The sequence below is a fragment of the Calonectris borealis genome, chromosome 8, assembly GCF_964195595.1.
Source record: "Calonectris borealis chromosome 8, bCalBor7.hap1.2, whole genome shotgun sequence".
Taxonomy (NCBI): Eukaryota; Metazoa; Chordata; class Aves; order Procellariiformes; family Procellariidae; genus Calonectris; species Calonectris borealis.
In genome coordinates this window covers 34,803,013-34,830,517 of record NC_134319.1, presented here as the reverse complement: position 1 = coordinate 34,830,517, position 27,505 = coordinate 34,803,013, and the positions used below count along the sequence as shown (strand labels likewise).

Sequence of the window (27,505 nt, the reverse complement as noted above, 5' to 3'; positions counted from 1 at the left end):
GCAGATAAAGAAACATCATCTTGGAAAACCAGTATTTGCAGAAAGTGAAATAGGGGACTTTGACCTCTGGAACTTAGTGGGTTCTTCTCAGGGGATGTGTCACCATCCTCACGTGACAGAGACACAGTTCACTTTATTGAAATGTAAGATGAACTTGTTTATGCTCCTATGCATTACCAAGGACTGCACACAGCCCTTCTGGAAGGGTCGCCAATCCAACACCTTTCTTACTGCTACAAGTACAATACTTGATAGTTTAATTAATTATTTCCTTGTGCTTTTTATTAACTGTTGCAGTAACAGAGATCAAATATCCTGCAAGAAGCTAGTTTCCAAGAGATCCGCATGGTATATTGCCTTGAACCAGAGGCTTGGGTAGGTCAGAAGACATCTAGAAGTACTGATTTCTAAACATGTTATGGTTCCACTCCTCCAAAACTCCTCTTCAAAATCCTTCTAAAGGCCTACATTTTTGGTGAGAAAGCAGCAAGAAAATAACGAGCAAGAAATCAAATCACAGAAATTAAGATGCATGACACTGATTTCCTGTTTTATTTATTACCCTAATACTTTATCTTTCATCAAGTTAGGACTTAAATTCTTTGGAGTAAGAACTCTTCCTATGATGCATAATCTGAATACTATAAAAAAATTACAAAAGCTTAATCATCACTTTAGTTGAATTCGTGACAAGTTATCTGAAAGACACAGAAAATGTAAAGATATTTCTAGCTGGATGAGAGAGCTTTGTTTGTCCTGTTTTTGTACTGATCTGTAGAGGATCTCACTCAGAGAATATTATCAAAAGAAACCTTCCAAATAACAAATTCAGGCCAACTCATTAAATCAGGCCGTAAGAGTGATTTTTCTAATAACAATTTTTTCCCCATTAGTTCCCTTTCACCAAATGTAGAAAAGAACCTCTTGCAAACGGCAGCTGTGTGGAGAAGACAAATGAACTCGGGGATACTCGTTAATTTTCTCGGGTGGCAGAGAACACCAGAGAGGCTGCTCAGGCAATTCCTGACCCTTCTGCTAACCTGCATTTCCTGTCCAAGAGGCTAGTTTCTGAAAAACAGTTTGATGACTATCATTGAGCCTGCTGTGAATGATAATTAGCACCTAGCAGGCCCATACATACTGATTCAGCTCTCTTTCTTTCAAAGAATACTGTCTTTTACATCAAAGAATATTGCCGAGAGTTCAACTGTTTTACTTCCTGCTCTAACAGGGGTGGAAGTGCCACACTGATAACAGATTTGAGGCAGTAACTTTAGAATATGCAGCCTGGAAAAAATATCCACTCATCTTCTCAGACAGTTCCAAGTAACAGCCTAGAAAGAAAAAAAGAAGGCACTAAACTGCTTTTCATTCTTTAGGACAGACACCTTGTATTTAATTAACTTTCTAAATTTGAAATAGCAAGTAATGCAGTAATGCTTCAATACTATTTCCTTTCTTGTTTTCTCCATGTTTAAAGAACTCAGTACAGTATAACAAATTTCTCCTTGCCCATTATTACAGTGTGTATCCATGTATCTAAGTGAATGTATTAAGATGTTCATTTCTGTATTATCTCTTTTCAGAGAAAAGAGCAGAGGAAATTCAGGGAACAGAGCACTGGGTTATGCCAAGGAGGTAATCTACCCTTTGTCCATCTAGGCAGTCTTTTTCCTGGAATTATTCCAGATGTAAGCACGTTGATGCTGAGAGTCCTATTGTGTTCATTCAGTTCTGGTTTCTGCTCCTTGTCTGGGATGTACCTGAGCATTACCACTGCTTTGGTTGAACCGAGTCACATACATTGTCTCCGGGGCAATTTTTTTTTCAACCTGGATTTCAAGCTATTAGTTGGCTGGTAAGTGTCCACGTCAGTTCCCTGCAGTAGACAGCACGCTTGCATCTTGTCAGGCTAATAGGTCCTGCCTTCCCCCGCTGCGCATCTAATATAGTTGACTCCGTTTATACAGTAAGAGACAGTACTCTTGTCACGTGTTGGCCTGACAAAAGGTCACTTAGCAGTCTTATTACAGCAATGCCCAAAGTCAAACACACACTTTTTTTCTTATGTGGGCAGGCGGAACACATAGTATGTATGCTTATTTCTTGCAGGTGCAGCTTAGGTGCTTCTAGCACTTAGCTGCTAGCATAGATCACTCTGAATTATTTAACAGTGCTACTTGTAAGCAGATGCTAAAAATGCCTTTCAGTTTTGATGGTGATACCAGACAGGCGTGTAAACATTTTTAAATATTCAGCAAATAAGCAGGTAAAGGAAACCCACCGTGCTATGGACAGAACAGTAACTACAGCATGTATGACTGTATGATTTTATTCTACCTGTAGATTCAGATAAAGAAATACATCAGAATAGTACGCTGACCTGCATGCTATGCTGTTCATCAAAGAGCTCAGTGCACAGCAGCTGGCACTTCACTACCTTAGATGGCTCCCAATAAGACAAATGTTCAGTGTTGCCTCACTTTTTGCTCATCTACTGCTGGAATTCATCATATGCTGAGATTACTAAACTCAAACATCTCTACTAATCACCAACATAAACACAAGCAAAAGCTGTAAAAGTTTCTACATACTATACAGCTGTGTTGTAGAGGCAAAAGACAGTTGCCACTATTAAAAGAAGTGCTTCATTGTCTACTCTTACTTACTCACACCAGAAAACACGCAAAGCCAAGACTACCATAAAATCACACACTTAGCATCACCCAAGTTTCGGGGATCTGAGTTTTGATTCTGTATCTGAAATTCTTGGAGGGGTAAGGAAACAAAATAACCACGACAAATCAATCTCTTCACCACACACACTGTTTCAGTTAAAAAAAAAGCGCCTAAATTCCTCAAAATCCATCCCCCAAATCAATATTACTTATGTATATGAAAACGTCAGGAACAAAACACCAAGCTACCAAAATACTCCATATTAATTCAGCCTGATAAATATGCATATAGCAAACTCATATTTTGCCTACAAGACTGTAACAAACTGGAAGAGAAAGTTTACATGCTTATGGAGTTTCCCTGAAAAGTTTATAGGATCATCAAGTTTCACACTCCTGGCCAATCTCTAGCCTCACACAGCTGCGATTTGCTCCTCCAGGCTTCTGATACATTACATGAAGCATCTGAAAAAGTAGCCAACGCCCTTAAAAAGTAGCAAATGCCCTTACAAATTCATTTATGTTACATATAACACCAATCTGTTGGGAGGACTCGAGCAATTCACACCATCCAGTCACCATTTAACAAGGTCCAAAGATGAGCCTGTACTTTAAGTTGGTCATAGCACTCAATAAGCACCGATAACAATCCTAGAAGGCTCGAGAGCTTGTACTCCTTGAAATTTATAAAACTGCAGTGACCTTTCAGACTACTCTGAGCAGTACGCTGCCACCCCACAAACAGGCACAAGTTTTAAACGGGATCTTCATCTAGCTGTGCTCAATATTAGTGTGGGACAATTAGTGACTTGATACAGTATGTTCTTCTTAATACAGAACACGCAACTGGGGGAAAAAGTCAACTCTCATTCAAGATTTCAGTCTGTATTTGTACAGCTGCTGGCACAAAAATCAGATGAATGTTCTCTTTCAGAAACAGCAGCATCCAACTGAAAGCTTTCAAAACAAGGGTTTACTACAATCCACTTAAGCATGTAAAGCAGATGCTGGGTTATTTTTAGAGCTACCAACATTTGTTCTCTGCCTTAACTCCCACTCCAGAAAGAAAATGGGGATGAAAGCAGTGTTTATTCTCTTACGATCCAAAATTCAGAGATCTATATGGAACTGTCCCAACAATAATAAAGGGTTTCAATATGAATTTAATTTGACATTCTGAATTACTTAAAACTACACAAAGCATGAACCCATCTCAATCTATTAACAAGACTTCAAATTTCCTTCTTCAGAATGTTAGTAATGACAACGCTATAAAGCTTTTGCTTCTTACATATAGCCAAATACTTTACTCTTTTGCTGCCAAATATAAACTGTTCTTTTGAATACTATTCTAGACCCTAACAAGCACTGCGGGTTGTACATGACACAATCACACACCAGATACCTCCAGAAATCTGACAGAAATCATTGTGTCCAAGCAAACTAAAATGATCACAAATAACAGTGCTTACTATCACCCTGATATCATCCAGCTTCTGCACATAGCCATTTGAAATGGGGGCAGTAGATTACTTTTTCCAAACAGAGGCAGACACTACTGAAGAAATCTGAATTCAGCTGCAGCTTAGCGTTTCCTACATATTTATTCTGTTCTAAGCATCCTTTATCAGAAATGAAAGAAAACACAACTCAGACTCTCAACTAAGCCTGTCTGAACTGTCCAAGAGGGTTATCTCAGACATGTTTTAAAGCTGTTAGCAATACCAGTACCAGCCAAAACGTAATTCCCAACTATTTGATATAATCATTCTACATATATAAGTGATTTGAAACTCAATATTCTGCTGTGGCAGCAGTAAACTTCTTTAGCTTTACTATAAAAAACTGCCAGAAGTAATTTGGTCATTGTGTTAAAGCTCCCAGCTGGTCTACAGACATTAGGGAGGAAAATCTAAATCCCAGGAAGAGATGAACGAGGGAGGGGGGTGCTTGTCTTGCTGCCTTTGACATGCTTGAATGAGTGTCTTGATGGAAAAATCCTGTAGAATTTAAAACTAAGTTTTCCAAATGTATGGGGGTTGATGTTTCTTCATGGCCTTTTTTCCTTCAGCCTTGCTAGAAATTTAACAATTATAACTCTGCTGTAGCCATCTAAGGGTAATTCAAACAGATCAATGAAGAAATACTTAATTCTGCTGTATTTTGTAATAGGTCCTACGTAATTGATTGCATACCTACTTATTCCACCTTCGTAAACCAATACGCTCTTCCTATAAGAAAAACTACATCCATGTAATGTTAGTAAGCGTTACAACTCCATTTCTGACCTTTCTCTGTTTTGGAGCACCTTAAGCCAGGCAATTCTGTTGAATTTTTCTTTTTTTTCCATCATTCTAAGTTTTCCATCTGTTAACAAGGTACCAGAATTACAGCAGCAAAGTTAACGAAGCTACCCGCTCTGCACAGAATATGACCCAGTATCATCAGCAAGCAGAAATCCCGGCAGAGTCACCTACAAGCAGACAGAATAGTTTTCTTTCTAAAACATTTTGAGTTCTGTCTCCTCTTAACCACAGATGGGCAGCTGGGAACCAAAGGTTCAAACCTCCACATAACAAAGGCAAACAGAAAGAAACCTGCAGTACTTTCAAATTTTAAAAGGATTCGCTCCAAGACAAATTACTGTCTTTATACATATTTTTTTCAAATTTGTTCCTGGTATGAAGCAACAGCACAGATCTAGACCTTGTTTGGTCTTACCCATGCTGTCTTTTTCAGTTCTGACATAGTTTTGAAGTCCTTGCCTTCATAAAATCTAGCCCTTCATAAAATCATGATTAGTTCTTAGCTTGTATTGACTGGCACTATAGAACAGGCACAATAACATAATATACAGAAAAACTTAGAAGTACTATTCTGTTAGAGATAAAATAATGCAGATGAACATAGGAACTTTTACCAAATTTAGTTGGTAAAAGTATATAACACATATATAACTATAGTTATAGTTTCACTGAAAAAAAAAAGTAATCCACATAGTCAGCCTGTAAATTTTCTGAAAGTAGAGGTTGGCTACAAATATTGGGCAGTGGTGTGTTCGTGTAGCTATTTCTGTGCTCTACTCTTTAGGAGACACTAACAACAAAACTACCTCAGGCTCCATTCACTTGTACAGCAGTTAAATTGGAGAAGGAGGTAAGAGTTAATAGGAGGAGGACCGAACCACGGCTCATATTGACACAGCACAAGGCAGTCCCACAAACTGAGCACTAGTGCTGTTCGGTGACTCCCATTACCATTTTAAAACAGGGAATAATGTTCTGTCAGTCTCCAAGCAGTTTTACCAACAGGCATAAATAAAATATAAAAGTTACTAAGAGAGACAGCTCACAAGATAAAGAAAATATAAACCATGACAGAGGAAGTTTAACATGCAGTTTCCTTGTTACCTTGCACCGTAAGGAAGACTGATGCTGTGGTAGATCCACCCTCATTAGAAGCGATGCAGTTGTACTTGCCAGCATCCGTGAGCTTTACAGTCTTCACCTCTAAAGACAGGTTGCTCATCATCCTAATTCGCAGGGGCTCCTTAAGCCTCACATCCCTGCCATTTCTCTGCCAGGTGAGATTGTAACGCACTGTGCTTAAAATCAGGCAGGTCAAGATGGCTCCTTCACCAGGGACAACCGTGACGTTATTAGGAACCTGAATCATGGGTGGAGGCTCTGAGTAAAAAGAACAGAATAAAGAACAAAATTATAAGAGAAAAAGATTGGGGAACCTTTGCTTCATTTCTGGATTCTTGATAAACAACTTCAAGTAAACTATAGTGTAAAAAAAAAACCTAAAATTAAAAAAATAATGTAATATTGGTTTAACGTTTAGTTTCATTTCACATTGCTGAAGCCATGAAACAGAACCCAGGGCAGCATCCTCATTCCCTGATGCTAAGCTACCTGACAGGAGCTTACATCGCAAGAACACACCTGATCTAGGTCAAAACTATCTGTCCTGGTTTTGGCTGTCTGACCTCTGACTGAGGTGTGACCACACATGGAACCTGAGCTACGCACTAGATTTTTACAGGCTTGTATATGAAAAAACCATGTTACTAGCAAGCTCTTCTAATAGCAATGATGAAACCAAGTCAATAGCTGCTCTATGCATCATTATTAAGTTCTTTCCATGACTGTTTCTATAAGGCAATATGGAAGGAGAAAGCATCTGTTCCCCCAAGTTTATCTGATCACGGACCTCATCAAATGGGATAAGGAAAAGGGGAGGAAATAAACACAGTATACAGAGACACAGACCTGAGAGATGAACAATAGAAGAGACAGTGGCAAAAAACAAAATTCATCATGCTAATTGATGGGCTATCAAGAAGCTACCAGTATCATTTCAAAGAGGAGCCAATCTGGACTTTGCAACCAATAAGGACACAAACCTGGGGGTCCCAGATATTAGGGGGGAGACGGAAGCTGTCAAACTATGCAAACTGATAAAGGAATACGCAGGGGAAGTGGATCAGGGAGGAGCAAAGTGGGGAGCAGGCAGAAAGGGGCATAAACGGCACCTATTGCATGTAAAACATTGCCAGTCGGTATTCTTGTCTGACTGAGCCCTGCACCTGATCACCACAGTCTCTCCTGTCGTCTTATTAAACCTTTTTTGAACTCCCTCTGTGTGTAATCTCAATCCCTATCCCTTCTGTGCGTGTCCTGCAAGGACTAAGCTACTGGGGGCACCAGCGTGAGCGGACCGGGTGCCAGCTACTGGAGTCAGGCCAGGGGCATGGGCACCCCGGGCCTGTGGCATCAGCTGCTGGAGGGACTGGGGTCCAAGTACCAGCTACTGGAGCAGCCAAGGATCTCAGGCAATTCTGTACCTTCCCCAAACCAGGCGTGTATGGAGGGGGGTGCAGTTTGTTAGCAAAATTCCAGCTGGAACAGCTGGCAAGAAGCAGGTAAGAGGGCCCAGGATCTGGGCAGGGGTATGGCAGGGACAGAGGGGCCGTGCCAATACTCCAGGGATCTGCAAACGCACGCGTGGCTCTAGAGAGCGGTGCATACGTGCTCTCACTAGTGAGCTTCAACCCGGGGAGTTAGCTGTTCCGGGCTCTATGCAAGTCCTATATGCAGCTGCTGTTGAAGGCAGCACCTGCGGAGCCAGCTGTGTCAGTGTCCTCTGTGTGTCTGTGACACGTGCCCAGCTTCACTACTGATGAGTGTGCAAACAGGAACGCAGCAGCAGTGTCCACGGGTCTGGGACAGAGACCCGCAGGCCCCTGGGCACACGGGGCTGAGCTCCAGCAGCCAGGCAGGAGGAATTCCTAGGCTGGAGCTGCAGCCACTTGCAACATCCCTTAACGGTTTCCACTCCTATCTTAGGTAATTTCATTATCTTTTCCTTCCTATCTGTACATATTTTATGTTGTAACTTCCACTATTTGTTATTATTTGTTTTCCACTCTACTCATCTGCACACTTCTATCACACTCCTGGAAGAAAGCTGCTGCAATAATTTTGTACTGGAATTAAACTTTGAAGCCACAGATGCTTAAAATAGGAGCAGTCATTCTGATTCTTCTCGAGATATCACTGATAAAGGAGGCAACATTTAAATGTTAGAGAAAGAAAATACACTATGTATCACTTTATGCATTCCCATTAAAAACATATATATACACTCCATTTGTTTTTCCCCAGACTGGTTCTTGAAAAAAGAAAGATCTGCAATGAATAATATTCTGAGTGGGATGCTTTAGCAGAAATAAGACAGCTGTAAGAGCAAGATCAAAACTTCATCAGTACACACCAAAAAACAATTATCCTAAGAAAAGCAAGGATAACAGGGAATAAAAAAAGTCTATATTTATTAAGGGTGAAAGTTACTCCTAAGCTCAGAGCCAGCCATAACTCCTCCTCACTTAAGTCTCATGTGGAGTCTCAGATGAGGTTCACAAGCTTTATGCTAGATCTCTACATAGCAATGAATCACTCATACACTCTGCGTGCTGGGTGTGCAGCTCCCCTTCCCTATAAACACCATCCCTAACAGCAATCGCCCTTATTACCAAAACTCTGTATTTCAACACATGCAGAGGAAAGTCAAAAAAAGCTAGACTTGCTTACTGAGAATGGAGTTTCTCCCCCGCACTTCAGGTTTTCCTTTGTTTGGGAGAAACGACAAATCTTCTAATGCTTTCCATGGGCATATCACCAAGTATGTTACTTAAAGAAACTTAGAAGAGAGAGAGATGAAGGCCAGTGCAGGACTAAAACCCCCATCTTTTGAATGTCAGTCTGGTGGGGCATGACATCGCTTGGACTACACCAGCCTCTTACCACAATAGTGCACACACATAGCAATCCCCCGGCCAAACTCTAAGCTGAATCCCTTGTATTCAGCACTTCAGTTAAGGTGCCTGCACAAGCTAACAAGCCATTTGACATTTTAAAGATTTAATACTAGTAAGCCAAAGTCAAACTCAAGTGTTTGCTTTTTCTGAAACTAGAAAATGTTGAGACAGTTCCAATACCTTTCACACAGCAGTTGACAAAATGGATTATCTGTGATACACTGTCTGTCAGCTGGGCAAACTAAGAATACTTGAAAAGATTGTTTACTTTGCTTAAAGAAGAAATTTCGAGTAATTTTCTTTCAAGTATTTGTACACAAGGATTTCAAAGCATCTCCCTCACATTAATCCTCTGCATGGCTCAAACAGAACTGCTCATGTTTACACAGTGAGGCAGTCCCAGTCGATCTCTCACGGCTCTGTAAATGAGAGGATATGGGAATTTTTCCCCTAGTCAGTCTTGACTTTCAAGTGCTACCGATATCACAAGAAGAGAGTTAGGATTCTTTCAGTCTTCTTTTTGAGGAGGAAGATGATTGCAACTTCCAGACGAAGAATCTTTATACCCACAATTTCTGGGGCAGAATATAACATCTGCTTGTCCTCCAAAACACAGTTTGAAACAAGCATATGGGAATACCCTATCCGCCTGAAGGATTTTCATAGCCAAAACATAAAATAGTGCTCTAGAGCTAGGACTTGGGTAAGTATTGATGCTACTGTTCTATTCTACTCGAGTACTTCATGTGACTAAAAGGATGTTCCCCTCCTCAAATTTCCCACTTGGTGTAAGAGGGCTGTTTCTCTACAAACGTTGCCTTGCATGGAATCAATGATATTGCACTGGTTTCTTTGGATTTGCTCATACTGCAATGAGAGGAACATCTTTGCCTGGAAAAGAGAAGGTAAAGGGATATATAGTCACCCTCTTCAACTACCGAGTGGGTTGTTTTAGAGAATACAGAATTTGAGTCTTCTCAGGGCACAAAAAAAAAAAAAAAAAAAAGGTTAAAAGTCTGTGGTCATAATATGCAGCAGGGGAAATTCTGACTAGACATGCAAAGCATTTTCCTAGTGGGGGTAGTTAAGCACTGAATGCTGCCCGTGGAACTTGTGAAATCTCTATCCTCGGGGAAATTCAAAGGTTGATTGGACAAGTTCCTGAAAAACACGATCAAGCTTGGAAGTTAATTCTGCCTGGAGCTGTGAGTTGGACTAGGTAACTTCCAAAGGTCCCTCCAGCCTAAATTGTTTTGTGATTCTGTGATTCATAATCCAGGTTAACTAACCTGAATTAGCTACGACAGGAGATAAAAGACAAGACAGCTTCAATTTCAAGCAGTTATATGAAACCCTGTGGCTGAATTCAAATTGCTGTTGTGACTTCTACTGTCCTCACTGCCACTGTAAGTTAACTGACTCAGCTCCAGTGTTTTCTCTAGTCAAGAGCAATAGCTTACACTTCTGCATGACAGATGTCTGATCAACACAAACCGAAAGCTATACAGAATGGATTTTTGTTTCAAAATAGAAATTATTTTCACTTTCCTTCAGACTGCATTGCAACTGTGAAAAATTAAGTCACAAAATTTGCTATAGTATGGATAGGGTTTTTATCCACCCACCCACATGCATAAATAAGCTTTTCTTCTTAATTTTTCCTGCAGGTCACCTTCCTGCAGAAGACCTCTACTGTCTGCTGAAGCAGTTCAAGACCATGCCTGTTTTTATGTTTTCTCCATCTGTGTTTGGGGCTCATCTTGGTTTACAGTTACTTAAACTAAATTCCTCTTATAGAGTAAAAGGATTAACTTTGTGAAGTAAAGCCTGTTGTTTTACTTTGGGAAACATTTCTAGCTGATCTGCAATTGAAACTCTCAACATCATGATCTGCAGGCAATAATCAACGTGTCCCAGCGGTCAGACTGACAGGTACACAAGCAGCATAGCTTTACATTTGCCTTCACAGAAGACCAGCTATACTCTCTCTCCCTTTCTCCCACTCCAAATTTTTATGTCCAAAGCTTGACCAGGCTGATGCTATTCACTTTTCAGGAAGTATTGCCTCTTACCACAACTAACTTTTAGTAATAATTAATGGGTCAATCATTTAGAGCCCCAAGTCTGAACAGGTCATTAACTTACATAGGAAAATTCCCCCTCCCTCAGCAAGTGGAATATCAGTGCTTTATGCTTTGAAACTGCTTTAACACGTAAGGCACATCAATTCATACTAAATGGATGACCAGATTTATAACTAGTTGTCCTTTAAATTGAGATTTTTATGAAGTTAGGAACGTTTTAAATTAAATAAAACAAAAACCAGTGACTATCTATTGGACAGATAATGATTGCTAGCCATTTTGGGGCTAGCAACCAAATACTACTCTTTATTCAAAATTATATCTTTGTAACTAGCCCAATTTATTCCTCCTTTAATTTTACTTCCTTCATCCCAGTTATTCACTTTTAAAAAATTCAAGGTAATAGATGAGAAAAAATTTATTGAATCTTGTTTAAAAAAAAGCAGAAAACTTTTTTATGCAACTTTTGTAATTCCTCATCTATCAGATAATACATACATACAATCAAGTAAACATTTAATTGCTACAGCTTGAATAAAAATGAGGACAATTGAAATCTGAGATTTCAATTTCTGCTTCTACAGGCCATATCTATCCTGCAAGTCCAACTGATAGTGGGAACTAATTAAAACAAGTCCAATGTTAATATTTAAAACAGGTGTGCTGAATAAACATCAGCACACTCGTGTACATGGATGAAAAAACCACATTATTTAAAAATACTTAGAACTGGAAATGTATTTTATTGGCCCCAAGTGCCGTTGCTCTCTGTTAAAATGTTCCAGCACAATGAATTACCATGCTTCAGCCTCGAAGGATGGACTGCTACCCACCTGATACATCCAGAAACGTCTGTGCACGTCCAGTTCCTGCACTGCTAGTTGCCATACATTCGTAAAAGCCTTCATCAGGCAAGGAGACCTTGGCAATTTCCCAACTCATACTAGATGATTCTCTGGAGGAAGAAAAGGGCATACTCACTAAATTCCTGAAGGAATCAAGAGGTACAAGAACATGGTTTCCTGACTACAGACATAGGAGATTTTCACAATAATTAAGAGGAAAAACAGACCCCCTGATGAATCAAATTGGATCTAGCTTTATGGATTTTATTTAAAGAAACGATATATACCTTGTCAGGCTTTTTATAAGTTTTTGCAGAATGTCTCACTTGCACATCTACAAATACGCCTTTAACATATGCCAACAGTTGTCACACAATAACTAAACCACAATAACTAAAATAAATAAATAAATATTTGCAGTCATTCACTCAGCTGCTCATACTCTACTGTTATATTTACTACTTGAGAAGATACCTTTCCTTAATACCGACAAGTTTCTGTGTAGAGCCAGTATGCGATACCACAAACCTGTAGCTCTTACGAGCAAGGGTAACAAGGGTTCATCCTCCCAGCATGAGCTTCTCAAATTCCCATGTACAGACAGGGGCTACACATAAAAGAGACCCTGTCCTTTACCAGATATAATCTACTTTCCCCCCTCTCCATGCAAATCCACTATCAGGTTCACACACTGGAGAGGGCAGCATCTACCCCACTACAAGATGACTACATCCAGGCAGCTCTCTACTTTTTAAACTGCAGGGACTACCTCCATCTCAAATATTTACAATCCAGCAAAATGTGAAGTATCAGTATGAAGATGACTCCGACTTCTGCTCTGCCGGCTGCACCTCTGAACTTATGGTCAGCAATAACTATAATAATCCAATATTCTGCACATCGATTGCCTAACCATACAAAAATAAACAGTGCAACACATATAAAGACAGAATTGGTGGATTAAAGACTGAAAATGGAGGGTGGGATACCGAAGGGATGCAAGCAAGATAATGTAACAGGAATCCAGAAAAATACTTGGAGTTTTTCTGTACGTCACAGCAAGGGCAAAGCACATAGGCAATAATATCATGTATCTATCACATGCAATGTTAAAGTCAAGATGAGAATTAAAGTATAACTACATTGACTGGTGGTTACACATGCTAAAAAACACTCTTACGGCTTCTCAATATTCAAAACCACATTTTATACAACTAATGGTGCAACAGACACAGAGATGTTGACATAAATGAGCAAAACAGTGGTTCTTCTGCAGTGTCCCAGTGCTCCCTGTGGCCTGTTGCTATGGCATATAAACAAAGCTGTTGAGTGCTAAAATATCCATGATAGCTTTGGCAAGTAATCGCCACATTATGGGAAAACACTAAATTAGTGAACCCTTTGTCTCCCTTCTGTTTGTCTGAATAGGTTGATTTATCAACCACTGAAGGATATAGAAAGAACAAGAAAGAGAGACTTGGAATATGCATGAGAGTTCAATGCTGTAGCACCATGAGACAGACAATCTAACTACACCACAAATAAAAACAGTATATAATGACCTTAAATGACTTCCTACTTATTCTCTCTTACTTCATACTTATTCTAGATAACCTAATATATCATATATAGAATCTATGACATTTTACAGTGCAATGCTGGCAAATGGAAGTGGCAGTAGCTGCCAACGCTAAACAATAAGGTAGTGTTTCTTCCAAGTAAAAAGTGAGAAACTTCTCTTTTTCATGGAAAGTATGCTAAAAGTGAAGTTATGCAATCCTATTCTTCTTCATTCCTGACTTTCGCTATACACCAGATGTGGAACATGGAAGCCTTGAGAACGGAAGCATAAAAGGAAATGTGTCCAGAGTGGAAAAGTTTGGCAGAGACCTGCAGTGGTCTATTAAAAAAAAATTAAATACAACAATGGCAACAATGAATAATACACACCTCAAGGCATCTGCTGCACACTTTGGCACTGACTAAAAAGCAGTAACTGCACACAACTTTTTGAACATGTGTTATTGGGACAACTCAGCACCTTTCATCATCAAGTCATTTATTTACCCAAATCATTTTACAATACATGCAATTTGCTGATCAAGCTGCTTATCTAGTCAGTTTGGAAAATACAAACATACTCCTTTAGCCAAGTTGCAAAATCCGAAGACCAAATCACATCCTGGTTATGAGTTACTGTAGAAACACTGGCAGAGAGCACAGCGATGTTCACGTCGTATCTAACCTCACCTCTTGGTCACCACAAACCACCACGCTCCATATCACGTTTTCACTTGGGAAGTTACCAGCAGCAGGCTGTGGCTCACAGGAATGAACTAAAACCTAAGACTCACTCGTACCGTACCAGTTAACACATAGTTTGGAGGGATATATTCTGCATGGTTAGCAAATCAGATACTTGACTAACAACCACAAATATTCAGTTTGATTCACAGGGGTTTTTTTTAAATTATTATTATAATTATTATTTTAATTAACTAAGTGGATCACCTTTCTTGTCAGAACTTCACACATTATTTTTGCCGATTCTGCCCTTTGCAGGGTTGGTGGGATCTGCCATTTATAATACAGAATGGATTTTAAAGACACATTAGTACTCAGTTCCCACTGATTTCCCACTGGAATGTGGTGCTACTGTTCTTGGTCTCCGAAATCAGACTTGTCAGAAATGAACTTGATATCAATCAAAATCCAAATTTTCTTACTAGACCACCACAGGATGCAGAAATCTAGAAAAGCAAAGCTGTTGCAGTTTTAGAGAAACTTCTTTTTCCTACACGTTACTCACTTGAAATTAGGAATTATTATTACAGCTGATAGTACCTCTGGAATCAAAGTTAAAAAAAAATTTCAAAGTATGTTCACTTCAAGAACCCTTAGCCTATATTCATTCTAATGGTACTTTCACAAAAACATGCTAGAACTATAATATTCAACTTCTAAACGATTTACTTTCTGAAATAAGTATTAAAAAAAAAATTGAGTAAAGATGACATCTTGTCATCAAAACAAAAGTCATTCAAACTCATTCAATGCAGAGCAATAATACAGCTCAAATCTGCATGAAGCTAGTAAGATGGACAAATCCTGTATGGAACTTCACTACTAATAAAATGCAGACAAGGCAAATTAGATCCTATTTAACTGTGATCAATAATGTTTGGCTTGAGATATATTTTGTTAAATTAACTTGGATGATCTGTTCATTCATCTGCTCTGTAATACGAAAATGAAAAATGCAGCCCAGTCATAAAGGTGTTGGATGTATGAAAACCAAGCAGTAGAAGTGTGTGGTTTGATAACTAAAGAATGGAAAAAATTACACAGCTGCTAAAGTATGTGCCAGGGTTGACTAAATGTAAATGGCACCTCATTAAAAAAAAAAAGAGCTGCAGCATTTCACACTGCCAACAGTGTACAAGGGAGCTTCAGAATTTATTTATTTTGGTAATCATGTACTTGCTATCGAATGCTAGAACTCAGCCTTCAGCCTTCTCCTGAAGTGCTTCAGGCTTTACAAGAGGCTAACAGAGGCTGCTAACACTAGTTTCTAGTACACATGCTTCCCTTTCAACTTTCAACTATCAGAATTACAAGATGGACTTTATGAGTATTTTAATCCGTTTATACTTTTTTTTTTATTCTTATCTCATTCTACAGAGAAAGAGCATGCAATCCATTTTCTATACAGAAATCCGAAGAGCCTTCTGGTAGAGTCAGTAGAAGTTTTCCTCCAGAAAATCTCTCAAAACAGGAAAATTTTTTACAGTAGGTCATAGGACATACTTCTAGGGCATCCATGAAAGGCCATTAAAAATAAAGCAAATTAATGTCTGTTACATAATCATCTAATGTATCGTTGGGGGGAGAGGGGGAACGTAAGGGGTGTGTTCCAGAAAAAAAGCTAGTTTCCGATCTACTTCACATAACTTTTAAAAATATAAATTAAAAGCATTTGCCTTCTAGACTTTTAGACCCAGCTTATCATAATTTAAGACCACACATTTGAGGGGGATTTTGGCCAGAACCATATAATCTCATCATCTATACAGAGTGTACACCCTCCTCAAACATGCATATATTATAAATCTCTATAAATAAAATACAACCTCCCTAATGAATATCACCAAAAATAACAGAATGGAAGTAACAGGATATCAGCAGTATATAATAGTAAATACTAAATAGAAATCATAGAATATAAATAGGAAATAAAACAGTATTGGGGAAAAAAAAAGGTCACGACTTACTTGAAGAACTGATCCACTCCTAGTTTTACTCCATTTTTAGTAAACCGCTGAGTAAAAGGTATAAGACTTTCTACATGGCAAGGAACAGACCCTGGCTGTAAGTAATATCCTGGAGTCTTGGTAGGCATCGTAACTTTTGGAGCATCTGAAGAAAGCAAGTATTCCCCAAAAGATTATTAACAGCTACTAACATATATCTTATCTTTTCCTTTTGATAAAAAGAAATTCGATTTCTGATAAAGTTATACTTAGTAGATAATAACATTAACTTGTTCATCATAATCTAGAGATAGAACTTTGGAAGGAAACAGCACAGAAAGTCCTCGTGCAAGTTAGAAAAAGATATTAGGTATCAATTTTAACTGATTCAGAAATGACAAATGTACATTCAATTCAAGTTAAAATCTCTTACCAGGAGTAATACTAGAAAATGAAACACTTGAAACTCTCTGAAAAAGATAATCATCCTTGTCATAGCCCGTTATTTTAACAAAAAAAGCTTCATCTGGTGGAATGAAGTCAGAAATATTCCATAGTCCATAGGGCTTTCTGTCAGGATAGTATTTCACAGGCAAGGTCTTAAGAAGTTCCCCTGTAATACTCAGAAGTTCCAGTCGGTCTACTCTAGCTGGAAGAAAGATCCCCGTGGTATTTAGCAGCACGAAGGTAGGAATCCCTAGAAAAACAGAAACATGCTATTTTAAGTGCTAAAAAAATAAATAATTAAAAAAGGAAAGGTTAAATTCCATATGTATGGCCCACTACCCCATGAATGCACCATTCAGTTTCAACCCTTATTTACTAAGTAGCAAAAAACTAAGTTGTGCTAAGCTGTGCTCTGCTTAATAGCTGTCAGGAGGCACAGCCCTGATTAAGGTTTAAATTACTGATTTCCAACAGGTGTTTCTGAAATAGCAGCCTCTTTATTAACTCCTCACCATGCCCTAGAGCCAAAGGCTTTTTCTGAAGCTCCAAAAGTAACAGAAACAGAGTTGCAATTTTGAGGCATTTCATAGCTAAAAATATCTGGATTTATGTGACATAAAAAACCAAGCTAATACGAAAAAATACCATAGTACGATAAAACAGGAACATTGGCTGCTCTCACACATTCAAGGCCCAGGAACCAACCAACAGCGGCCCCAGATTTATCACAAAGTTCACCACAGAGATCATCATAGAGTTCTACTTGATTTTGAAGGCCTGAAAACAGTTCTTGTTTAGCATGGAATAAAATGGAAACGAACCTTGCACTGGTCTGCTGGACGTTTTTTTAAAGTCTAGTGTTGGCTTCCTAGAAAACCCAGCTCGAAAGTCAATAGTGCTGAGACCTGTGATCCGAACAGAGTGCCTTCCGCTGCTCGAGGTCTGAAAAAGCAACAGAGTGAAAGACCATGTGCATAATTAGCATTTCAGGAATTGCAAAGTTTCTGATCCATCCAAGGAGTTCAGTAGATAGACTTCAGCTTTCATTAGAAACAAGACAGAAAGGAGGCTTATGTCAAAAGTTGCAAGTAAAAATGCCTCTAAGAAAGCTTTACTTTTAGATGCTGGACCCGCCAATTTGTCTTGAAGGTAAATTGCAACACAACCACACAAGATCAACAACTACTTGTCACATGCCAGTGGCTGTAATGGGAGACTGTCTGGAAGTTAAGATTTTGACCATTATAAAGTATATTACAACATAGTAAATGAAACACAAGTCAACAGTGTAAAATTTTTGCTGATAATAAACAATTCACTTCCAGTGCTACAATAATTTATCTTATCTTTCTATTTATTAGTAAATTCCCTTTTTAAATATTCACAAAACTAATTTTACCCACAAGGCATATGCAAACATCATAGCACTGCATATCATGAAACAAGTGGCAAGTACAGACCAACTTCAATCAATACTGTATATTAAAGGTTCTTCTCCTTCCCAGCCAAGGCCTCAGTTGGAAAGCAGAGGATGATGCAGAAGTACCTCTCACCTCTATTCTCCTCTACCCACCCCTCCGACCTTGTCATTCTGGTTGAATCGGCAAAAAACAAATCACAAACAACCCCACCACCACCCCTGAAAAGCCTTAGCTTTATGTTGTTTGAGGGTACAGTAGCTTTTATACAAGTCCTCAATCCTACAATCGTTTTGATTTTTCTTCTTTAAGCTACCTTCTATCATTCTATGCTGAGAAAGGAAAGCACAACTGCTACTTGCCAAGAGTGCACAAGAACCCAAGGCTTTTTGTCCTCACCTACTTCCACACCCTTCAGGTGTTAGAAAAAAAAACAAAACAAAACATAAACCCCACTGCTGTACTGCACTGAGCATGGAATTAGATTTTTACAGACTTGATGACAAACCCATGGACAACTTCAACCAGAACAGCAGGAAAAAATAAAGATTCAAAAGGCTGTGAAGAGCGATATCTAAGCTATATTATGCCAAGATCAAATCTGCAGTTGGTAGAACATACTCTGAGTTTTTGTTCGGGGAGACAATACAGCACACAAGACTTGCAATGTGAAAGAAAATCAGTATTAAAATAAAATAATACTCTCTAGACAGATAAAGTTCAGTGGAATTATCTGATCCATTCTCAAATAAATAATTCCTTCAGGTTAGTAACCACCTCTGATAAAGCTCCATGTGAATATTAAACAGTTGTTTCTTATAACTAACTGCCTAGGGACAGCCATTTAGACACTATGACAAATTGATGTCTATCTGATTAAAACAACCTCTATTTGCTTCTATTTAGTTAGCCTTTCACCTCAGAAAAATCACTACTAAAGCTTTTTTTAATATAAACCAGCTGTTGACAATACAAAGAAATAGTTAAGTGTGCCAAACAACTCATGTTATCACGCATTAATTGGCAGTTAAAATTTCATTAGACAAACTCAGTGACAAAGTTTTCTTTTTATAGCTTTATGCATCTGTATAAAGAATTTATGCTGTGAATAAACTTTCCACAATGTTTTTTTTAAGTCTTTAGTTGCAGCCTTAAAATCTTAGTGCAAACAAGACAGTGACCAAAGTCGAGTAAACGATCCATACAAAAATACATTTCTCTTCATGAATTATTCAGACCTTCGGATACTTGTGAATTTTTAAGGCTAGAATAACCTTATAAATTTTTACCATTTACTAGTAACAATAAATGCATCTATTGCTGTCATGCCTAGGAGCTGGCAGTCTTACGCAAATACCTAAGAATAAATTCCAACCCAAAAGATTGCTTTCCAATCAGTATCTTTGTCAAGTCTCTTTTCATTATTTCTAGTTTAACATGAATCACTGGTATTGTACATTAGTGTTTCTCCTCCCAGACTGGATGAGTATGATAAAAAGAGCAAACACATTGTCACAGACGTCAGGAAAAAATGTCTTCCCATCTTGCAAACAACACAAAATAAAATTGCCCAAAATGCATGTATCAATAAACAAATCTATGAAAAAATGCATGGGTTTTTGTAAAACACACTCTTAATTTTCACGCAACAGAAAAAACAAGCTAAAATGGCTAAATACTTTTTTAATTGCATGGTTATATATTTACAGTGATGGAGATACGCAGCTGAATTAGGCTTTAAGGAACATGCTCATTCAGCAGACGTCACTCCAGACTAGTTTGTCACTACGCTCCATTGAACCAGCTGCATTTGGCTATACAGGTGTAAGGGAATAACAACAGGTCATTAAAGACCTGTCTCGGTCACAAGAACGGCCAAGTTTTTCTGCTGATTTCTTATTGCTTTTCCTCTCCTTTTCTCAATCACACAGATGATCATTTGACTCTAGGCAGCAGGGAAGTTTTTGTGGCATTGCTCAGCTGAAAAAGCTACAGCCTATTGATTAATAACGGCACAAAACAGCAGCTGATGGCTTCTCACTCCCGCCTCTCCCCCACTGACTCACCTCCATCACTCACTTGCCTTTTCAACTGAAAACACATAGCAGGCAAGGCCTTTAAGGAATAATTAGATACAACTGTCTTCTAATGCTGCTGTCCTGGAGCTTGCAGATAACTTATTTGCAAGATGTTGGATGCCTCCCAAACTGCTCCAAAGAAGCCTTTTAAGAGGAGTCCATAGGACAGGTGTTTATGGGAGGGATTTAGCAAAAGCAAACTGATGCTCCCTCTTCTATTAAACAAGTCAGACTGTTCCTGTTGAGGCCCATCTCTTGGTAGGTATCTCAGCAGTAGGACCAGCAGATAAATTTAGTCTCACAGCTAGCTCAGAGATACAGAAAACACATGCAACAGCAGGACCATCTTTCTGCAGAAGCATGCTTCCTTCTGCACAAAACCTGTACTGTTCGCTGATATGCTATGGAGAGAGGGCCATGTGCTCATCTCATGGCATTGCTCTTTGAAAAGATTCCTGTCACCTTGTAAACCAAGAGTACTTTAGCAGACTTGGAAGGAAAACTTATTTATAAAATACACATACATGCACAGATTTGATGTCCTCGTACCGAAGTACCCGAAGGCAACCGGAGGCAACTGGATTGCATACTGTGCATTTTACATTACTCAAACCTGTGATTTGAAGACTTCATTGAGCACTGAAACTGCACTAAAACTTGTTTGTGGATTAAGATGGGATCTTCTTGAACCGATCATTCTCTAGTTGATTTAGTAGCAGCTAATACTGTTCAGCTCACCATGATTTGTTATCATACTAAAATGACAACTTTTTGGTGACAAACACCTATATAAGCTGTTTGCACAAACTTAATTAAGACCTGGTTTGCTCATAAATGTTAAAGTAATTAAAATATTTCAACTATATTCAAGACAATTTTTTTTCTTTTTTTTTTATACACAAAATACATAAATTTGAATGTTTTCTTCTCCACAGAATTGGAGACAGCATTATGCTGAGCTTAGAAAAACAAAACCAAAAAACTCAAAAACCCTCACTGCAGGAGCAGCCTGATGCTTTGGCCGGGACTGGTTTGCATCTAGCTGAGCATGCTGGCCTGCTCCCAGCTGAGCCACTTGGCAGTTTGCACCACACCGAGTGCCAGCCTCAGCTTTAGGAGTGCTTATTAGCTCCGAAGGGTGTTACAGATTGAGCCTGTAAGAGTGGCAAGCTCTTCTCTCAGCAATTCCTGGCATACAGAAATTTGGGCAACACAGTGCAGGCATACACAAGTGGTTCCACATGGCTCAGGTCACAGCCGAAAAGGCCTCGGCTTAGCAACCGCCATGCAGGGCCAGGGAGAGATCACACAGGGCTTTTGCTTTTTCTGCACTCTCTTTCTCAGTGTTGCAGGGCATTGAATGTTTACTAGACTGCATGCTTAACCTAAAAGACTACAACAAGCTACAGAGTTGAAAAGTTCTCTCAGTACCCAATATGTCTGATGTTACTAAGTCCAGCAGGACCCAAACCTCTTTTTTTTTTTTTTTTAAACAGACCACCAGTGTGTCTCTTTACCAGGTTTTTCAGCATTTCTGGTCCTGGAAGCATAGACAGACATTCAAGCAATTATCCACATTGCTGCTGAGCTCAACATGCTTTTCTAGTTCCAGTTCTGCAGCAGTATCAATAGTTTCCTACAGTGCTGTAGGTGAATTAATAATCCTTTTCAAAATACCTCTGCACTTATGGCACAGACAATACACAGTATGCATCCACTCAGCACACCTCATTGTGAACTTAGCTATAAAGGTATCTTACACAGGTGACTTCCCCTCCAAAAATGACAATATAGCATTTACACTTCTAGAATAGAATAGTTCAGTTGGAAGGGACCTATACCGGTATGATTGTTTCCACATCAATTTAGGAAAGCTGGGATCATGCTGCTTTACCTACGTAAAGAAGTATACAACAATAAGTCAAAGCATGAGTCAGTTTAGGCCACAGTTACACAACAGAGTTGAGAAGATGATGTAAAAAACTTACAGTTCATTGTACCTCCCTTCCTCTCCCCCACTCTAAGCACATATGTCAGAACACGCTGCCCCCTACGAATCTGCTCAAGGTACAGATGCGACTTTATTTGTTTGAAGATAATCTGTCCACAAAACATAGTTAAATAGTGCAATTTATACATAAACAGTTAGGCCTGTTTATGGTGTGGTAGATTTTAAGGTGTGGTAGTGGGATGTTATTTGTTAGCTAACACATTTCAAGTGTTACATCACATTTCAAGTGAAACATCAGCATCTAGCCATAAAAACAACGCTGGAGCTAGTTCTCAAGTTTATATAAATACTATCTTATCCATAGCACAATCCTTAAAGTTTTAACATTCCGTTCACATTTGGTGCAATTGCATTTTGAACAGTTGATTAAAATGAAATAATGAACACATTATAAAACAAAATGACGAATACATAATGTTTCCCCAAGTCTAGCCAAGTCTAAGCTTCATCTTCCAGTTTACCGCATTATACTAAGAGTGCTCTTGCTCATCCCTTTTCCCTATTATGGTTGCAGGTAGGCAATTTTTGGCCTGAGATACTGTGTTAACTTGAATCTCTGCTAGATTAGGGGTTAAGGCTAGTCTAAGCAATCCACTTTCTGTTCCTGATTTACACTTGTTTTATACATACATTTATTGATCTATAAACAGTAAACATTTCAGCTACACTGGCTCCCAGCTCTTTGTGTAGCAACACGTCATAAGTGCTCTTGGAGGTTATTGCATTTACACATCTTGTTCACCACATGCCGCACAACCATGATATGGCACTCACAGGAACACGTGGCCAACAGCAAACATTTAAACTAGCACTGTCAGCCAGAGAAAATCCCGTACAACCACAGTTCTAACTGGCCCTTTCATCACTAAGACATTTTGTTCTTTCATTTCAGAAGCAAGTAATGTTAATGTATCATTACCTACGAGCTGGTTGCTTGCTACAACTCTCAGAACCAGCAGGTATGATTGCTCTTCACCGTTTCAGTGCACGTTGATCGTGCGCAGTGTAAGGAGCCCTCAGCCAAACACTCGGGGAACCTGCTTACAGACTGTTGTGGGAGCAGCAACCTTTGGCATAGGGAGCTTCATCAAGGTGTCACATTAAGTTGCTACAGCCAGTTCCAAGAAGACCATTTCAGCAGAGTCTTAATGACCCTTTCTTGTTTGGTTATTACTGCTAATCACGTTGATCTTAATTTTTCAACATTTCCAAATCCTTTAGGGTCTATTCTGTAACTGTATGTGCTAGGATAGCACTCACGCGAACAAATTTATTTACACACTGTAGTATGTAAATAATTTACTGATAAGGATTTTAATTAAATGTACATTTATTGACTTTGCAAACCTGCTAATGAAATCTCTGGCCTGCAAAGTGCACACCATCTCCCTCTCCCAGTCCTCCCAACCTGCTATACGCAGCAAAGCCCCTCTGCACCCATGCTCTCTGCAGACAGAGTATCTGCTTGTTAAACTCCAAAAATTCAGTGCTCACTTCATCCTTTTTCCATGCAAAGGAAAAGAATAACCTAAGGATTTGACTTAAGATAGGAATGTCTAATATGTTATTATCTTGATAAGAATTTTATACTACTGCCTTCAGAATATGTCACAACACATAGGTCAGAAAGGACATTTATTATAACACAAACCCATCTGTGAATATCTGTGTTATAAATAACATAGTAAATCATTATACAATGCCTTTATAAGCCATAGGACAAGTCATACATGATTTCTGCAATAACTTTACCTTAATTGTCCACGTTCCAGGCTCTGGATCTTTGACATTTACTACCTTTGCAGAGTTGTGGATATTTAGCAGTTCATTCAGTCCTGATCCTTTACTGATCTGCTTGCCTAAAAAAACAGGGAGTAAATACAGTATTGAATAAATAGAGTATTGCCTAAAAAAACACAGTAAATACAATATTGTTCTTCTGTACTGATGTATTTTTGATATTTGACTTACTCACTACTTAGCAGCCAATGACACTTCCAATAGTCAAAATTTCCTGAAATTCTTTGCCAGAATACTAAAAATGCTCATGTATTTTCACTCTTTTCATTCACTTGTGAAATTTAATACAGCCTGCAACAATACAGAGCTGTGGGAAACCCAGAAACTGTAAGCAAAACAAGTTCTCTTCTTCACAGAAAACACTCAGCTCTCAGTGAAAGGAGGCAGCGCAGAAGCAAATTCCCTCAAAGGAGATCTTAGAAGAGAGTTACTCTAACCCACCTGCGAGCTGCCGGCCCACTCGCTCTTCCATCCTCTAAACCTATTTCAAACATGATAAACTCCACAAGTAAAAGTACTGATAAGCCAGGTTCTCCTGGCAGAGGGGTATTAGCATGACTAAGGGTGGGAACGCGTACGAGATCCTCACAGGGAATTTAGCCTGTTAGACATCAATAGAAGAGTGCAAGCTTTCATACTGCACCATACCACACTTCATATGTACACCTATGCATACAAATATATGGATGGTTGTATGCAGGAATTGGTTCTCTGTAGAGGCATTTTGCTCCCTCAAGGCTGACTATGAAGTACCATCAACACTAAAAAAATCACATCTGGCTCTTTCAGAGCACTAAAAGGAATGGTGAAGTTGAGAATGCGATGTCCCAGTGTCAATTTTTAAGACCTTATTAGACATGCCTTGATAACTTCAGTGAAACTATGTGGATTTAGATGCATGGAGCTGACCTATGAGAAAGGAAAACATATAGATGGGATCAAAGCTTCAGCTAAGCCTGACAGTTGCACCCAGGATTGTGCGTTATCATGGTTTGAAGAGAGACACTCTGAGCAAATTTCTTTCCTGTAAACAAAGAAGAAAGCCTCAGTGGGGGACAGATCAGATTATATTGCAGAGAACCCATCCTGTGCATAAAATATTTCCAAGATACTAAAGCTTAAGCTATATCCTTAGCCAAAAAGTCATTCAGAGAACACAAAGTATGATCTGAATTTATTTCTGGAGTGCTGTTCCAGGTTCCTAAGGCATCAACATAACAATGAACAGTAGATTTGTTCAAAATATCTTCAATTATAAATTAGCATTCAAATCTGTCATTGCATTCCCCATCACACACTGTTCAGCTAGAGATGGGCACATGAGACAGGGTTTGATTCTGAATGCTGTCATAGTTCAAAAATCCAGACCTTCGTTTACCTTTCACCACATAAAAAACAACCATCATGTATAACCCCTAAATGATGGTTCAGTGACTACAGAAATACATGAAAAACAAAAGTGTCCAGAAATTTAGAATGCAAGGACAAACAGTAAGAAAGTAGATGGAGGTGAGATGAAGTGGTGAGAATATGGAGGATTTCCAGTTTCCCTTGAGTCAAAAAAATGGTACATTGGGAACAATTAAATATCAGAAGAGCATATATCCAAAGATCCTGTATTTTAAAAATAAAATTTTAAAATATCCTGAAATCCTGATACTGGTTTTCAAAATGTGACAGACATTTATGAATCACAAATACAGCCTTCCCTACTGGAGACAGTATAGACAGTTCGTCTTTTTTATTCACTTTTTTTTGCTAAAAAGAAGGTATAAACTACTTCACCTAATGGATCATGAATTTCAATTGCTGGTGAAGGACCACTTAAGGACACTGTAACCTCTTTCAGACTCGGATCAAAAGGGATCTGCCAAGTATTTACAGCCATGGTCAAATGGTCTGTAGACAAGAGATGCACTTTGGAAGCTTGAACTGCTTCTTCAACCCATTTCAACACCTAGAAGAGAAAATAACAGTTATTATACTGTCAACAGTATTTGCTGTTGAAATATTTTCTGCTGAAATACTGTCGCTACTGTTTTGTGGAGAATGCATTTTAACTTCCATTACAATAGAAGATCACTACTTTCATCTATGACCCTATTGTCTGATGACACACAGCTACCACATCACCCTGAGCAAACACAGTAGTACAGGACTTGCCTCATACAATCACCCAACACATCCATTCAACAAAGATATTCTGGAGACAGCACAAACAGGATTTCAACTTCAGGAACACACAAGAGCACAGGAATACAGAAAGAAAAGACGACAGCATGCCAGGAATACACAGGAAACAAAGCACCAACATCAAAGCAAAGGTATGCTTCAACTTCTACTGTTCAATGTAAGAATCAATATACATGACATGACAAAACAAACAGCCTGGAAAAACAAGGACCAAAACTACGTTGCCTTACCAGTGCAGTTACCAATTCTGAAGTGAAAGGCTTATTTGCCACATTAGGGGAAATATATTTTAAAAAAAAATATTAATACTCAAAAGACATGCAACTTTAATAGAAGATACTACTGATCAGCATGATCTTTAAAAAAATACAGAAACAGACCTGGATACACCTCTACACAACATCCACACGTACACTTTTAAAAAGGCATTAGGGATACAAATCTATGCATATTCCTGGTCATCAACTAACTATTAATTGCCTGAAGCAAGAAGGAAAATTCCCTCATCCAAATGTACTGAGTAATTGCCACCTATGGACTTTTTTTATTTTTTTTTCCTGAAACAAATTACTATTAGGCACAGCATACAGGTCGGAATAGAGGGGAACAATGTTTTAGGAGAGAAATTCTTGTGACTAAAACCAAATTTGTGCCTTACAGAATTATAGTCCTTAACTTTAAACATTTTCAATTAATGATTACCAAATTTAAAGTGGGGGGAGGGGAGGAGGAGGAGAGCAAAGCAGAGGTCTGCATTTTTTCTTGAAATAGGGGATAATAACAAAAGTAGCCAAAACCCAGACAGAGTCTAGGGCCTCACTCTTTCAACTACTCCTGACTCTGGAGCTGAGCACCATCAGATCACCCAGCACCAACAACATGACCCCGACTGACAGCAGTGGGGTCATGCAAGTGATGCCAGATTTCCCAGAGCACCTCATACAGGGTTTACCTCACATTTGCGGTAGGCAAGAGGAGATGAGACTATATTTTGCCCAAGCATAAAATTAGAATAATATAGGCAGATGACACTACTATAAAATTTATTTATATAACCTGATTTATCCACGTATTTGGTCTCAGTGGCAAGGTGCTGGCAGCGGGGCGGCCTCTGTGAGAGGAGAGCAGGGGCTGCCCCGTGCTGGACACGGCCGGTCCCAGCCGGTTCGGCAGCAGCCCCAGCGCAGCCATGCCGGTGGCACCCCTGCGTACACGTATTTAAGACAGGGCGAAACGCTGCCTAGGCAGCGAGGGGAAAAAAGTGTGAGAAACAGCCCTGCAGTCCCCAGGCGAGAGAAGGAGGGGAGGCGGTGCTGCAGGTGCCAGAGCAGAGATCGCCCTGCAGCCTGAGGGGACCGCGGGTGGAGCAGGTATTTCCC

At 39.1% G+C, this 27,505-nt stretch overlaps 1 protein-coding gene across 1 annotated transcript in view; it reads right to left on the bottom strand.

The window, feature by feature from the left end:
• HMCN1 (hemicentin 1) overlaps positions 1-27,505 on the bottom strand; it is a 202,959-nt gene that overhangs the window by 126,138 nt on the left and 49,316 nt on the right. The window contains exons 5-11 of the mRNA XM_075157015.1: positions 25,719-25,890; positions 23,886-23,992; positions 17,448-17,568; positions 16,613-16,876; positions 16,201-16,345; positions 11,918-12,039; positions 6,089-6,364 (exon numbers count right to left, since the gene is read on the bottom strand). Coding sequence (XP_075013116.1) covers positions 6,089-6,364; positions 11,918-12,039; positions 16,201-16,345; positions 16,613-16,876; positions 17,448-17,568; positions 23,886-23,992; positions 25,719-25,890 — 1,207 coding nt within the window. The remainder of the gene's footprint in view (positions 1-6,088; positions 6,365-11,917; positions 12,040-16,200; positions 16,346-16,612; positions 16,877-17,447; positions 17,569-23,885; positions 23,993-25,718; positions 25,891-27,505) is intronic.